Source organism: Onychostruthus taczanowskii, unplaced genomic scaffold (assembly GCF_017590055.1).
Source record: "Onychostruthus taczanowskii isolate IOZ18803 unplaced genomic scaffold, ASM1759005v1 scaffold7, whole genome shotgun sequence".
Taxonomy (NCBI): domain Eukaryota; kingdom Metazoa; phylum Chordata; class Aves; order Passeriformes; family Passeridae; genus Onychostruthus; species Onychostruthus taczanowskii.
This window is the reverse complement of record NW_024504786.1, coordinates 5,181,236-5,197,055: the sequence shown is the minus strand read 5'-3', so window position 1 is coordinate 5,197,055 and position 15,820 is coordinate 5,181,236. Positions and strand designations below refer to the sequence as shown.

The 15,820-nt window shown below is 37.1% G+C and overlaps 1 protein-coding gene across 1 annotated transcript in view; it reads right to left on the bottom strand.

The window, feature by feature from the left end:
• Positions 1-1,026: 1,026 nt before the first annotated feature.
• Positions 1,027-15,820, bottom strand: part of FAF1 (Fas associated factor 1) — a 152,780-nt gene continuing 137,986 nt past the window's right edge. The window contains exon 19 of the mRNA XM_041421439.1: positions 1,027-3,404. Within this exon, the coding sequence (XP_041277373.1) occupies positions 3,321-3,404 (84 nt within the window). The 3' untranslated portion in view covers positions 1,027-3,320. The remainder of the gene's footprint in view (positions 3,405-15,820) is intronic.

The following is a 15,820-nucleotide window of genomic DNA, read 5'->3' as shown; positions in this document are numbered from 1 at the left end:
GCATTGTTTAGGGAGATTGGACACAAGGCTTGCATAATGAAGCACTTCAGCCCTGTGACTCTGGGATACTGTAATTTGATTTTTTCCCACATACAGATGAGTGAAATCATACATCTGTTTAGTAGAAATATTGCTGCAACTGAAAATTTATTTTAAGTTTCTAATGTCACTGAGTAGGTACAGTTTATGAAAGCCAAAGTCCTCTTCTCCTCCATTAAAAAGGACAGAGAGACCCCCCAACACAGCTCCATTAGAAACACCCTCAGCACTCCCACTGGGCTGAGAGAGTACAGAGCAAACACCATGTTCTGCATGGTCTCTAATAATGATTTCCAACACCACTGTCAACAGGCAGAAAGTCTCTCCCAAAACCAGAGTGTGCCCCACCTTCACCCCACGAGTCACGGAAGCTGACGCATCACACGGGATTCCTTTCAGCAACAGTAATTCCCTAAGACTTAAAACTAATGCATTAATCACCTTAATGGTAATCCATTAATGTGAAGAACCTGAAGATAAAAAGGCAGAATCGGGGATATGCTCTGTAGCAATGGTGTTACAGTTCTAGGGTAATACCGAATTACAAAATTCGAATGACTAGAGGATTATCCATGCCAGCAGAGCGTGTGAAGTGAATACCAGGAGAGCAGAAAATGATGGCATAGAATATTAATATTTCTACACAGGGATTGGTTTCTGTGGATGGTGTGATTCAGAAAGGTGACTCAACATGGTTGCTTCTTGAAATCAGGCCCAAAGTATTTAAGGACCAGAATCATTAACGTTTTATTTAAAGAGCGATACACTTGTTCACGTTGTGGCAGAATGATCCCTGTATACTGATCTCAAAATCTTCATATCAGAGGGAAGTAATGCCACCACTTTGAACACTTCCAGTTAATTATCACTAGAACATTTTGATAATGACAGTGTATTTTGCAATATGAACAAAATGAAGGAAAAAATAATGGAGTTTAGAAGAAAAAAAAAAGGCCAAACAACCCTGGGAGCACTGACTTCAACAAGTTCAACAAATATTCAAGCCACATTTAATAACTTTATAAAACTAGTATCAAAGTAAAGAATATATAGTCAAAATACAGAAATCAAGTTGAGTGAGAGAAAACAGCCTGATGAGATCAAACAGAAGTTAACAGAACAGATTAATATAAACAAGTTAGCTGAAAGGTTGCTTTGCTTCGTGTAGCACTATTTCAGCAACTCCTTTCCTCAACAGCCAGCTTAGAAGGAAAAAAAAAAGATATGTATCACTTTAAAATCCTGCTGTATGTTTACTGTGATTGTTTGTAGAAACAGCATCACCCCAATTTGCAACCCATGTTAATTTCTTATTTAATAAACGCAGTGGAATTTTTTTTGGTAAGAAAACGAAAGTTCAGAATGAAGCGTCTGCATTCAGCTTTCCATTACACGTACATTTATCGTTCTATTGGCTAGGAATTCTTTTATTTGTGAACTGCAAATTATTAGGATTTGCTTACACTTCTAAACCTTTTGTGTGCCATAGATACTTCACTTCTAAAAGTGTCTGGTGTAGCACTCACTAATTACAGAATTATAAAAGGTAGAATAAGGCTTTGCCCACTCAGAAATTCGCATTTTTGGTAAAGGTAACAATATATCAGCATCACTAACATCTTAATAATAGGCATACATTTAATTTTATATCACCATCCTTCCAAAGAAAAAAAGAAAGACTAAAAGATGTGTGCAACTGGTTTTTAGCTTAGTATAAAATTTTCAAATCAGAACTCATTCAGCTACAATAAACACTATGAATTACGCATAAACATAGATGGAAAACAATGTGCCAGGCTTTAAATTAAAAAAAAAAAAAAAAAGTTTAGCAGATGATGATCCTGTAGTGCTATTGTGCACTGTCCTGCAAGCCCCGAGATAAAACAAAAACAAAACAAAACAAAACAAAACAAAACAAAACAAAAAAAAAAAAAAAAAAAAAAAAAAAAAAAGGAAAAAAAAAAGGGGAAAAAAAGGAAGGGAAAAAAATTTAAAAAAAATTAAAAAAAAAAAAAGGAGAAAAAAAAAGAGAAGAAAAACCCCCAAACAAACCAGTTTTGATGCAGGTTTGGCATCAACTGCACGTTATGTTCTTAGCCTCAGTATGCTCATTCTATGGTTGAGAAATTCAGAGTACCAGATTTTTCCATGTCAGGTAGCAGGTAGCTGGTGCATACATTTCAGACAAGAGAACTACGATTTCTTTAATTTGAGATGGGATCAATAATGCATTGTTAATATGTCCAAAGTGTGCAACAATAAGGCAGATTTCTTATTACACCACCCCTTAAAATACCCATTGTTTGATGAACCAAACAAGGTGCTTTAAACCAGCAGAGTAATAGGAGACAAGCAAGTGCCAGAATGAAGAAAAACTGCTAGAATGGGAACTGCCCTTTCTTTCACGAGGAGAAATAAAGAACTTTTGTATCTGGTATTTGAAAGGTTTTTAACAGCTGATATTCAATATCAGCTGATTCCTGAAGTGTTGGCAAGATACCAGGTTTCTGGTACTGGCCATGTCTAATGTTATTTAAATATTCACATCATGCAATAAGCAGTTTCACACTGCAATGCAATGGAAAATACTTCCTAAACTGAATTGGAACTGAGACCCAAAGCAGAACCAGTAAATAAATATCTCGCATATATGTCAAACTATATTCTCCAAACAAAACCTTACATCTTATCAAAGAAGTCAGAAAGTACTAACAAAAATTATATGCTTTCTACTATAATACTGTTAAATTTCCATGGCTGAGAATGTCCCATTAATTTTTTTCTGCCTTTTTAAATTAGTTGACAAAGTAGAAATTCAAACACAGAAATAAAATGCATATATATGAGAGCACTGGCTCAGTGAGATATCAAATATACAGCATTCTAGTGTCAAAAGTACAGGCAGAAATGTCCAAGATTTCTTGGTGAAAAAGGGGCATTTGAGGAGTAAAAATTCTACTTAACAATCACTCACATTTTAACAGTGCATTAATTATAACAAAAGCTGGATGAGAAGTGAGCAACAGAATCAGAATGTTCAGTGTTCATAGCAGAACTTTATCCTCTGCTCATTTAAATGAGGTTGGAAACATATACTCATGTATGTGAAACTTTAAGTAGCTATGTTTGTTTTTTCAATTTTTCAGGATTCTTGCAAGAGGCAAACTTGTGACATGGAATTGAGCTGGATGTCAGTACAAGGTGGTGCTCAGAGAAGTCTTCCTCTCGATGCTGTGCCTCTGGCTTATCAAAGGATCATTAGTCCTACAATCTTGTTTGATCTATTCTTTTGCCTCTAGGAAAAGGGTTTCTTGAGGATACAGTTTTACCTCCAGTAATGATTTATTTGGATCCAGCTGGGTCACCTGTAAATACATGAACACAAAGATATGTGTAAGTAGACTTTTGGATTATTTATCTTGACAGTGCAGACTTTCACTGGGAAGACTTTTGTGTCCCTCCATCAGTGACTGCTGAAGTAGTGAGTATTATTTTTCAGGACGCAGATTAAGAAATATATATTGTGTTTTCTGTTGTTTTTACAAGTATTCTTTTATAATAACAATGAACAGAATAATAAAAAACCAGAATCCCTGACATTAATTCCAAGAAGGTCTGGTTCTCTACCATAAACTTATGCACTAATCTATTTTTGTCAAAGTTAAGAACTTTTGGAAGGTTTACTAGAACACGTGAGTTAAGAGGAAAAATAAAACTGCACTCTTAGATAATCATCCCAAAATTTCAGTCAACTGATGGTACAAGCAGCATAGCCAACCCAACAGGATCTCTCCATTCAAAAGGGAAACTTTATTTTCCTTCTCCCTTTCTTGCTCCAAGTCACGTGGTGGAACACCCAGCTTTCACCCACTTCAATGCTTTCCTCAATCATCCCAGGCTGGGAAAAAACTGTTTAATTGTGTGGTTATTACACAATATATTTACTTATATGGACAAATTAATGACAACAAGTGTCCCAGTGTCCTGACATTCAAATTTATAAGCCAATGCCGTGACATCCTTCAGAATACTGCAAAGCTTCATGGAGAAAGATGAACCATTTTCTGAAATATTTTCCTTCCATTTTTAAAATTATCGTCCCTGGTAATTCTGTTTTTGTTTATTTTGCTGTGTGAGCACACCAGTTATCAGAAGTCTACTTGTGAATAATAGATTATTAGTCTTATGCCATAGGTATAAATGCAGATGCATGCCAATAAGCATTTTTTCCAAAGTTAAATTTGTTTCAGCTATGAACATAACATGCCACTGCTTTCTAAAAATATTTTCAGAAAACATTAAGGGTCCAGCACATGAAATGCTATGAATTAGTAAGAAATGTTTGTGTAATTTTCTTAAAAGCCTAACTTACTAATCCTGTTACCTGTTAACAAATAGGTAACATTTGTTATTTGTTTACCTATTAACAAATAGGTAACTTCTCATTCTCTCCCCCCAACTAAATCAGGCAAACTTGAAATATATTTGCATTTCTATTGTCTTATTGAATAATTAGGAAAAAAATACTATTTAAACAAACATTCAAGGCTTATCACTTCCTAAGACTATCAAAATCAGTGTAATTTCATCTGACTGCAGCAGATTTTTTTTTTTAAATGAAATAATCAAAAAACCCAAACCAAACCCCAAAACCAAACAGATGCATTATTTTTATTCTCAAAGCAGGAACGTATTTTCTTAAACTTCATGTACCGTGGTGAGCTACTGCTAAATGTCTGAAGAGAAAAATAATTTACAAAAACCAGACTCAATTTTAGATTCCTATTATCTACAGTCCAATTATGCATTCCTGCACAGATGCTGCTTGAATTATTGAAAGGTTATTATCTGCGAAAGCAAACCTGTTATGTAAAAAACAGCCAAAGTAGTGCATTTAAGTTTGTGATTACAGAAGTATGCTAATTAAGTATCTTGTAGCATTTTTTAATGTTTTGATATTCTGCTACAGTCTGTTACTGAGCAGGGAGTGAGGTAAAGAGGGTCTGTGCAATTCACAGCTTCTGAGGCATTGGGCACCTGAGAGAAGCAATTTTCCTTCTTTTCAGTACAAGCCCATATTAATTTAGCATCTCTGTTTTCAAATCCTGCAACCATTTTGTTGGGGTTTTTAATTTGCTTTTTTTATTTTTATTTTGCAAGAAAAGGCAGGAAAGTCATAACTTGTCTCTTTTGCACTTGGAAAAAAATCCCAAAAGCATGCCTGGGCACTGAACACAACCTTCCAGGCTGTGACCATATGGAAACGTGTTATTCACTTGAGTATAATTCAACATACATGTCCCAGTCTAAGGTTTGCAAACTTCAAGTGCCTTAAATAACAACACAGGATGTTCCTTCCTCAGTGAGAAGGGTCCTAGGAGCCTTCTGGAGTACCTGCAGCACAAGGACTGTGCAGCTTTTCACCATAATTTCAGTGTGCTGCTTAATTCACTGAGGGACAGCAGAGTTTGCAAATGTTTACACCATTACCCAATTAACTAACAATATGGCTCCTACATCTGTCAACAAACAAAGCTGTTGTTGCTTTGTTTTAGCTCCTTGGCATTTTCTGTTCATATGGGTCGCCATTGTACTTAATTATCACACCACAACCCTTCTGCAGCTTCTACTTTGTAATTTGTGGCTTGTAAATATCTTGTTTACTACGAAGAATAGAAGCCTTATTAGTGAACACACCTCCTAGCAAAAGAAATGGTTTCTCTAGTAAATATATGAAGTACAAGACCTAAGATGTATTCTAACTTAGAGTATTTTAAATCAGAATTAGAAACCAAAGAATGATCTGTAACAGAGATCAAAGGAAAGAGCTGCAGCCTGCAAAGGTGTGTTCAGTGTAGAGTTCTACTGAATCTCATTCACTTATATTTATGTGCATCATTTAATAAAGGAAAGCATAGAATGCCTTTAGACATGTTTCTGTGTGCCTTGTTTCATTACCATCAGTATAAATTCTGGAACCCACAGAGCTGACTCTGATGCCACTGCATGATGCTCTTTCCAAAACAGCCCTGCACATGATAGAAGTTACACTGTCCCAAAGCCCTGCACCTTTATTAGCTGAAGATTTATTCTACGTTGTTAGCAATTACACAGAAAACCACTGAAGTATGCTTATAGATTGAATCTGATTTCATCTGTTCCACCTATGTGGCAGAATGAACATCTACTTGATTAAGGTTCAAAATTCACCTTCAGCATTAGTTAAGGGCCTCAACAAATGCTAAAAGTACATTTTAATCTGTATCTTCAAGTTCCTGCAATAACTGACTTTCTACCAGGCATAAGCACACTCTAGGAGTCACCTCATGCCTCACACTGTGAAACCAGCTGAATGTATTTTTCAAATCTTTTGTGGGTTTGCTAATACCCAATACTTTATGTCATAATGGAACATGAACTAAAACCCCTTGAAAAGAGACTGTAAAGTGTTCCAAGCTTATCTGGTGAGGAGGGTGGCAGAGGAGGGACTCAGTGTCCAGAAGCAGAGAGCATAACACAAGTGACAGCAAAATTACTGACATTCAAGCTCACAGAACCCTGTACAATACCATGCAGGTGCATTCAGGGCTGTCCCAAAGCCCTGAACACAGAGAGTGCCCCAGGAGATTTTATCTTCAGGCAAATGACTTTCTGTGCAAAGCTGAACACTCCCCTCCCTTCAGGGAACACTCCTTCCAGCAACATGACCAGAGGTGCTACAGGACTTTATTTCTGCCACGTTAGATCTTGCCATTGAGCTGCTTTCAATAGGTTCAAGCTGATAAACAAAACTTTTATTCCAACTGTGGATTCTATTTTATGGGACCTTTATGGCTTCATCTTTTAAAGAGCTTTGTTACACAGCCATTGTCAGTTTGATGCCAGGGAGGTTATCATTTAAGTATTTGTTTAAGTGAATTCTGTGGTGATTATTCCAACTGAGCACTAGCTAGTTGCAGTACTTCTGTGCCACTTAGAAGTTCAAAGTATTTATGACTCTGCAAGGCACAAGGTAGTGATGTTAACTTTTATACTCCTCCTGTAAGAATGTAGTAGCTGTTTACACTTCATTCTGAATAAATTAATTGGGTTTTTAGATAAACCAAAAATGAAAACTAATGCTAGCTTAAACAACATGTTAATACATTTTTATAGCAGAGTATTTTTCCTCCTAGAATAACATGTGAGTTATTTCTGTCTTCACCTTTGCTGACCCATCTGTTCTATTACACACTCACATCCTGAGCAGCTGTACTTTTACCACTTACAAGGTGTGGTTCCTTACCCTCCCTAACTCTGCGGGCAAAAGATAAACACAAAAAAAAATGGCTTCATGCCCAGGAAGGTAATTTAAAAATAAAGAATCAAATACACAATTATTATGACACTTACACAAGCAGTAAATATCACACCCTTCACCTTTCTCTCCACCCTAGGACAAGGATCTGATTCCCGAGCAGCACAGCCTCTATACCACTTACACACGCATGAATACATTTAATGAATCTAACGGACAAAGAGTTCTTTTACTCTCTTTTCTAATCCTCCTAAAGTATAAATGCAATAGAAATTACTTAAAGGCACACCTGGTAAAGTACCAGATCTGTTTAAAAAACTATATTTTCAGAGTGACACACAAACAAATACTGTGAATCCTTTCTACCTATTGAAATATCTCTGGGTTACACAGATAATACGCTCAACTTGAGCAACAAACAAAAGTAGAGTTACTTTATAGAAATATATGCAATTAGATTGGGCTTAGTTGAATAAACTTGGAGATAATTTACATCTGAATTGAAGAAAGCCGTCACAAACAAGGAAAAATATGTCATAGTAAAAGACTTGTAGCCTCGATCCAAACACAAAGCTTTAATCCAATACATCACACTGACTCTTATTTTTCTCAAGAGGTTTTCTCAAAACATATTTCAGATTAAGCACATTTAAAAACACATTTACTAAGCAAAGTAGAAGCTGTTGATCAACCAGAAAATTGTGATGCTGTATCCTCCACGTTGAGCATGGTTCCCATTTTTCCCTTGGTTAACCGTGCAGTGCTCTGAGATGCAGCCAACCTTGACACAGAGTCTAAGTTTTCATTGCCTTAACATACTTTTTTTTTTTTTAAATGCTGCATAGATTTTAACCAGTGAAGGCTGATTAGCCTCTCTTGCACTAGACTTACTTGACAGTAAATTAAGACAGCAACTGTGTTCTCCCCTGTTTTCTAAAACATTAAATGTAATGACAGGGTGGTGCAAATAACAAGCATAAGCCCAAACTCACTGTTGCTGTATTTGTATAGCGGCACCTGGACTATCTGGTGCTTTTTAGAAGTTCTAAATGCAAATCTGATTTTTCAGCTGGAATAAATACTTCATATTTGCAAAAAAAAAAACCACAAAAAAACTCAAAAAAAAAACAAAACAAAAAAAACCCCAAAAACAAAACAAACAAACAAAAAAACTCCACCAAAACAACAAAAAAAAAAGTAACCAAAAAACCCCAAAACCTTAACAAGCAAAAGCTTAAAAAAAAAAAGGGTTTTTAAGCAATGCTACAAAAGTGAATCACTTTTTTGGTCAAAACTAAATAAAGCCCCCAATGTGAATGATATTTTTAAAAATACCAGATTTTTACCCTAATCCTATAACTTTTTAATAGTGAGTAATGAAACAAAATACATAACTGTAGTTTATCTACTTTCCAGCAAAAGGCCTGGGGAAGGGCTGTATACACCTGGGTAGCTCTGAGACAGTTCTGTGCCTCTTTTTAGCCAAGGACCAGAAATTTTGTTTAGTGATCAGTACTTGCCCAAAATATGGCCAAAATACATCCAGTTACCCACATCACTGAACATTTGTTATACATTTCTTTCCAAGAACTAATCTCACATGAAAAAATCACTATAAAAAGGCTGCATCTCCCTCTAGCCTTTCAAACAGCTCATTTTCAATGACAAGCGATCCGCTCTTTCATTTTGGCAGAAGTGCAAACACAAAAGTATTTCAATTAAGAAAAGCCTCTCTGAATAATGTGACTTCTATTGTTGTGGTGCTAATGGTGCTGAAGTATTACACAAGCTGCCTTGAAAGCAAGAAGATGGAGCTGGAGTCAGTCAGAGGAGTCACATGCAGGTCCTGACCTGGACATTAATGGTCCCACAGTGGCCACAACTCTGAGATTGGAGGACTTCAGGCTTTGAGGAAGAGCAAGGTGGTGTAAAGCTCTCCTCAGATTTTCTGCTTTCCTCCCTCCCTTCTTTCTGCTGCGAACTCTTTGATTCATTTAGGAATTCTCTGTGCAGTTTCTCAGAAAAGCTGACGGAAAAGCCTGGACCTTATCTTTTCCTGACAAAGGACCTGCAGGAAGAGGAGCTCCACTACCTTCTCCCTCATGCTGTTTACCTTCATTTTTCTTGTTGAGAAGAGAAAGTTTAAGTACTGACATTTACAGATGAGAGCATTTGTATATTAAGCATCCTTTCTGCTGTGCCAGGGAGCAAAACAGTCCATTACTTCTGGGCATTGCTGCCTGTGTGCTTATAGTGAACTAACAATTATTCATGTATTTAATTCTTTTTAAATGCACTAGCTACACAGAAAAAAGATGACATTCCCAGAAGTACTACAGCTTTCACTCTGGAGATCGATGAAGAGCCGAAAGGAAGCAAACAGCCACATCCTCTGGAAGTTGGAAAACATATAAATACATTTAGTGCTCCAAATGAACTGTAAGAACTTTGCTTTGCATACATCCCAGAGGGGAATGGATGGGAACACAGCCACTCACAGAAGAACGACCCAGGATTGGACTCATGTGCACTTAATTATAATTGCATGAAAGAACAATCCAAAAGGATTTTTATCACCAGTTCAAAGGATTAAGATGTTCAGATATCACAATGATATCTACAGTATAACATTGTGATTGGTTGATAGGCAAATGGAATAAAGAGAGTGCCTAGGACTGCTTTGGTGATTTAGCCTGATGCATTACTTATGCAATTACCAAAACAGCAGGAGATCATTAAATTTTCTGGTAACCAGACACAGCAGTCTTAGTATCATACCAGTACAAAGGCTCTCTATTGGTATTTTATCATTTCATTTTCTTTCTACATGGGTCAAAAAAGTCCACAAAATGGATATTAAACATGAATTCTGGAGAAAAAGTAAAAAATAGCCCCAGTTTATGGTGGATAAGGTTACATGCAAGAGCAAAGCTCTACAGCTTAACTAAGGTATCTTCCTGGGAACAATAACTCACCTCCCCTGAAATCAATGTTTTGTAAAAGGGGGCAGTGCTGAATAAAAGTGCATTTTGGGTGAGAGGGATGTGCACTGAAGGGCTCTTGGGTGGAATACACGAATGCCACGGTTGGCATTAGTCACTGGGCTAGCTAATGAGGATGATTCACGGGGAGCTCGTGCTCCGCATGCGCACTCAGCGCTGGGTGAATGCTGGCTTCCTCCAGCGAGCCCCGAGCAAAAGAGATCATCTGAAATGCACACCTATTTCCTGAAACTGGTTAAACAGTCCCTGTACTCAAATAGAGCTGCTGTGAGACATCAGAAACTGTAGTGATCTACAGAATGCAATTCTACTTCTTTTCTTACATCTGTGAGATGAGATCTCCTTTCAGTGACTTGAGACAAGAAGGGCTTTAATCCTTCACTTTGGATCAGTTACTCATGTAAAGACACTGGGTCTGAAAAAAACACATCAAGTCTGTCTTTTTTGGAAGAAAACATTGTGCAAAATCTTTCTGCAATATTTACAGAATTTTTTACTACCTATATGGAAATTATATTTCCACAAAAGTAAACATAACGTTTCAAGAAACAAAATGTACTCAATGTCCTCTCAGGTGCTGTGACTGACTTCACCAATGTAAGAATGTTACCTACTCCCTTTTTTAGGTGTTGACCAAAAAACTGTGAGTCTGTGTTATTTGTGAACAACAAAGTTGTTAAAAGCAGGAAAATCTGGGAGCTACAAATGCTTCAGTGTCCTTTCATCTCATACTCGAGGTTAATCTTTCCAATCCCTCCACTGTTACAAGCCATCAGGAAGAACGGTCAGAAACCAGGCTTCAAAAGAGGCATGGGAATATGCCAGTCTGGAATGGCCAATTTGCTTAGGCAACTTCTCAGTGTCTTAACTAAACCAAACCTAACTGCTTGGATAAATAAAATAACAACAGATCTTGAAAGGAGAGAAAAGACAAGGGCAGGTAGTATTGACTTAAGGAAAGCTGTACATGATAGGAGGAAAGACATCTACCTTTGTAGGTGGCTGTGGCCTTGTGTAAACTAGATCAGAGTAAGCACATGACATCACTGACCAGAAAAATTTAAATTATGTGAATTGAAAGAGATGTCTACTAATTGGTGTATTAAGAAAGATAAATATCAGCAACTGAAACAACTGGAAAATTACAGGTATCACATGTAGTTCTCAAAAATTTTTGAACCTACCAGAAAAAAAATTTCATTCATCTGAAAAGTTCCTCTGCTATAAAACATATATTTAAGCTACTTTCCTGATTTACATGAAATTACTAAAAGTACTATAGGGTTTAGCTGTGACACTGCACAAATCTTTTATCACAGTAACATATTTCTTCAATTTTTCTATCAAGATCATGACTAGGGGGAAGAATATTAAAAGTCAAAGATGGTCCTGGACATTTAACTCTTTCATGAACTATTTAAGTTTAAACACTCCCTAATGAGTTTAAAAGTAAGTTATCTGAAGGCAGTAGTTTGTACAGGGTGAAATTCAGAATAATCCTTACAAAGAACAGCTGCCAGAACTCATACACAAAACTGTCAAACTACCTGGCATAACAAAAGAAGGACCATGCTCCAACATCACCTTTCTGAGAACATCAGAGGGCAATTCCCTGCTCAGAGGACTCCACAGCAAGTGCTGCAGCTAAACTTACTATCCTGTGGCATTATTTTCACCACTGTGAGCATCAAAGAGGATTAATCTTGCCAAAGCACAGGAACAAAAAAATCATATTTGGGTTTGGAGGAATATCTTACCATTATTGTATTCCCATATACTCGCAAAACTATGAATTGCCTGGCCCTAAATTTACTGAAATCCTGATCATATCTGATTTAAATTGACATGCAATTTGAATTAAATTTATTTTATGCACTTTCAAGGGAGATTTTTTGTTTCTGTTTATTTAAACTGCTGTTGAAATTGGTTAATTAAAAGGATTTAAAAAATCTTAATACTCTAAACAGAGCAAACTGGTTCTGAATTATTAAGCAACATTTTAGATGCATTTAAATAACCTTAAGTGACTTAACTGCCACCTGATCCTAAGCTGTGGCTCAGAAAAATAAAATGTGAAATACTGTAGAAGTCGTGGCTTACCAAGGCTTCCAGATACAGTAAATAAAGAGCTTAAGTCTCTAATACCATGTCTGCAGAAGGCATACTCTCAAATACATAACTAATGATCCACCTCAAGGAGAAATCAGCAGCAGTAATTATAGCTTGAAATTTTGATTTTTGATGAGAAATTAATAAATTCAGTCTTTCAAATATAGCTTTTAGAAGGAGGAATGGTGCCTGACCCTCCCTTTCTGACAGACAGCACAGAACATTCACAAACATATCAACCCAAGAAGGATGGCTGAAGCCTATCTTGGGTAAATTTCTCCATATTCCTCTTATAGTTTCAGCTAGACTTGGTCCACGGGTAAAATGCCCACTCTGTAAGTGTTAACAGTTTTAGGAAGACTTGTGCACATCACCAGCACTGAAGTAAGGGAGGAACTGAGTCTCTGGAGGTCTCCAAGGCACTGGTAGATGGAGGATCCTGCAGCTGGGAGGTCAAGAGGACAACCAAAGTCAGTTTGCATTTAAACTATACATAACATTTTTGAAAAAAAAATGTTTGAAAGTATCAGAATTACTTTGCTGCAGTTTTGCTGCAATAAGTCAGAGTTTGGGAAGGCTGTTAAGAGAAAGGGAGCTAAATACTGAACTAGAAGGTTGACTTAGCACACTAACATACATAGAGTAAGCTCTTTTTGTTATAGTTAGATGAGATTTCTGGAAGACAGGGAACTGTAACTCTGAAATCAGCACACACATTTAACAGCACACACATTTGCTCTCACTAAGACTTTGCAGGTGTATTTAAGAATACAAGAAATACACTCTTTGCATTGAAACTTCTTTGCCAAGAAACACAATACAGCTTTTCACTCCCAAAGATGAGCTTGCCAACGTTTGCAGGCACAAGCTCCCAGCTGCCCCAAGCTCACATTTGTGACACACACTGGTGGTACAAGATGTGGTGCTGAGGTACTGAGAGAGGAGCTGGTTAATATCTCATTTCAGCACAGGTAGAAAGAAAAACAGTCAGTGACAAAGACCCAATAACAAGTCACTGCATGTGCTTAACTGCTTTGGAATGTCACTGCTGCTTTAAAATCTACAAGTAGTATCTGGAAAAGGTTAATCTGGGTATTTACTTATGTGTAGAAGTTTGTATTTACAGTAGGGTTATGATACCAACTTTAAGTTAGCTAAGGATATCTGTGTAAGCAACTGGAACATAGGACTAAGAACTAATGAATTTTTATTTATGAAAGACGTAAAAGTACTTCAACGACACTGTATCAGAACTGATGGCTTTGAACAGCAGGCAAAAATGCTCTAACAAGCTTATCACAAGAAAATGTTGATCTGGTTGAAGATAATCCCCTTGTTTTGATAAGACAGAAACACTTTTAGGGGTGTGTATGTTATTGTAAAGCAGATTAGGATAGAAAAAACTCCACAAACTTCAGAAGACATGTTTTCATCTTATTGCAGCAGAACTCCAGCAAAGTAATTCTGATACTTTTAAACATATTTTTTCAAAAATGTTATGTATAGTTTAAACACAGACATTTGAAATGCTCCTGTTCTCTGGAACACAAGCATTCCAAGTGCTCTGTCCTTGTAGCACAGATTTCCATTCAGGTTGGTGACATACCATACAGCAGAAGGGTCTTGATAACTTACAGTGTATTTTTAAGTGACTACAGACCACAAAGCCCAAGGCAATGGATATATACTTTGACTGTACTTCTTCCAAGCCATTCAACAATGCCTTATTTTTATTTTTTAAAATCTGCCTATGGAGTTGCATGCTTCCAACTTTCCAAACATGGGGAACATGACAGATGTCATTTACAGTTCTCAGTGGTTAGCAAACCCCTGGGGAATATTTTTTTCTGTTCTGGCTCTGGTGGTCACAGTGGCAATGGGATTCATACATGGCTGAGTCAATCAGCATGAATCATTTATGTGACTCCTCATACATGGCATTATTAGGTTGGAATCATAGAAAAAAGATGACAGGGTCTTTGCTTCCCACACAACAGACCAACAGCTCCACACCCCCACACCCTGCCACTAAATTCTCCTTTCTTTGCCTCAGCCTTTTCTCCCTGCCAGTTTCACAGATATACTGACAATACCAGCCTGTTCTAATTTAGTGGTATTTTTTCCTTTTCTACTTTTTTTTAGTATTTGTTCTTATGTGATTCACCTGATAAATTTTTGAGTTTTTTTACAGCTGACTAGCATTCGTAATGATGATGATGTGAAAAAGTACAGAAACAGCCAGAGTAAAGTGAAAAACAAATGTAAAAAGTTGAGAGTAACATACCTGTAGGGTATTTATATTAAATATGTATTACATCAGAAATAAGTTACAGGTGGGGAGGCATGACTTGCAAAATGCTTAAAATGTACAACCCCATTGTTTAGACTGCACAACACTGGTTTCCTTTGTCAAGTACACTGAACCATCAGTAATCCTAGAAATACAGGTGACTTCTAGTCTTTGGTTCCACTGGAAATGATACTGCATGCTTAAGGAGTAAAGTTAATTAGTGATTAATGAGATTCCTTAAAAGCTGCTTTTCAGTCTGACTGATCAGGATTCCCAATACAGGGCAAGATGGAAGAAGAGCTATAAGCACTGCAATCCTGTCCACAGTTGTGCCAAAAATGGGTCAGAAACCACATCCACTCAAAAGGCTGCATGCTTACTAAGGATGAGCTTCTTCTCCTTTGCAGTACTTACAAATAAGATGATAAAGTAAGAGGTATCTGTTACAAACTACTGCAAACAGGTCAATCAGAGCCTCATCCCTAGTGAACTACCCCAGGGGCAATGATGGGAAACAAAATGGAAAAGCAATCCAAATTACTGAACTCCTTTGGTGAAAATGGCCTAACCAGTCCCCTGGAGATGCCTCCAGCAAACAAGACCCCAGCTGGTCCAGAGCTGCCCCACTCATCTGCAGTGCCCAGGCAGTATGGCCAAAGAGCTGCTGAACTTCACCACCACTGCTTGGCTCTGTCCTGATATCTCTGCCATGCCCATTCCCTTCACCTTTTATCCAGGGCCCCTGCACAGCTGGACCCACTGACTTCCATCTTTGCTGTAGCAATGACTAAATAACAAATAAAAGCTAATTTGTGCAGAAAATGCAGAGGTGGTTTTTCAAAGAAATTTAGGAGCAAGCACAAAAATTATCTGTTGATTTATCAACAGAATTGGCTACTGCAAGCAGTGAGCAGTATTGATCCTGAAAATCAGCCACAGCACGTTCATAATACAATTCCAAGGTAGGAGATGTAATTATCTACTGGTATTATGTAACAGGTGGATCAAATATTTATTAGCATATACTTAATAGTTCATAACTGGGTACTATCTGATGCTGAGCCTTATTCATAACATCAAGTT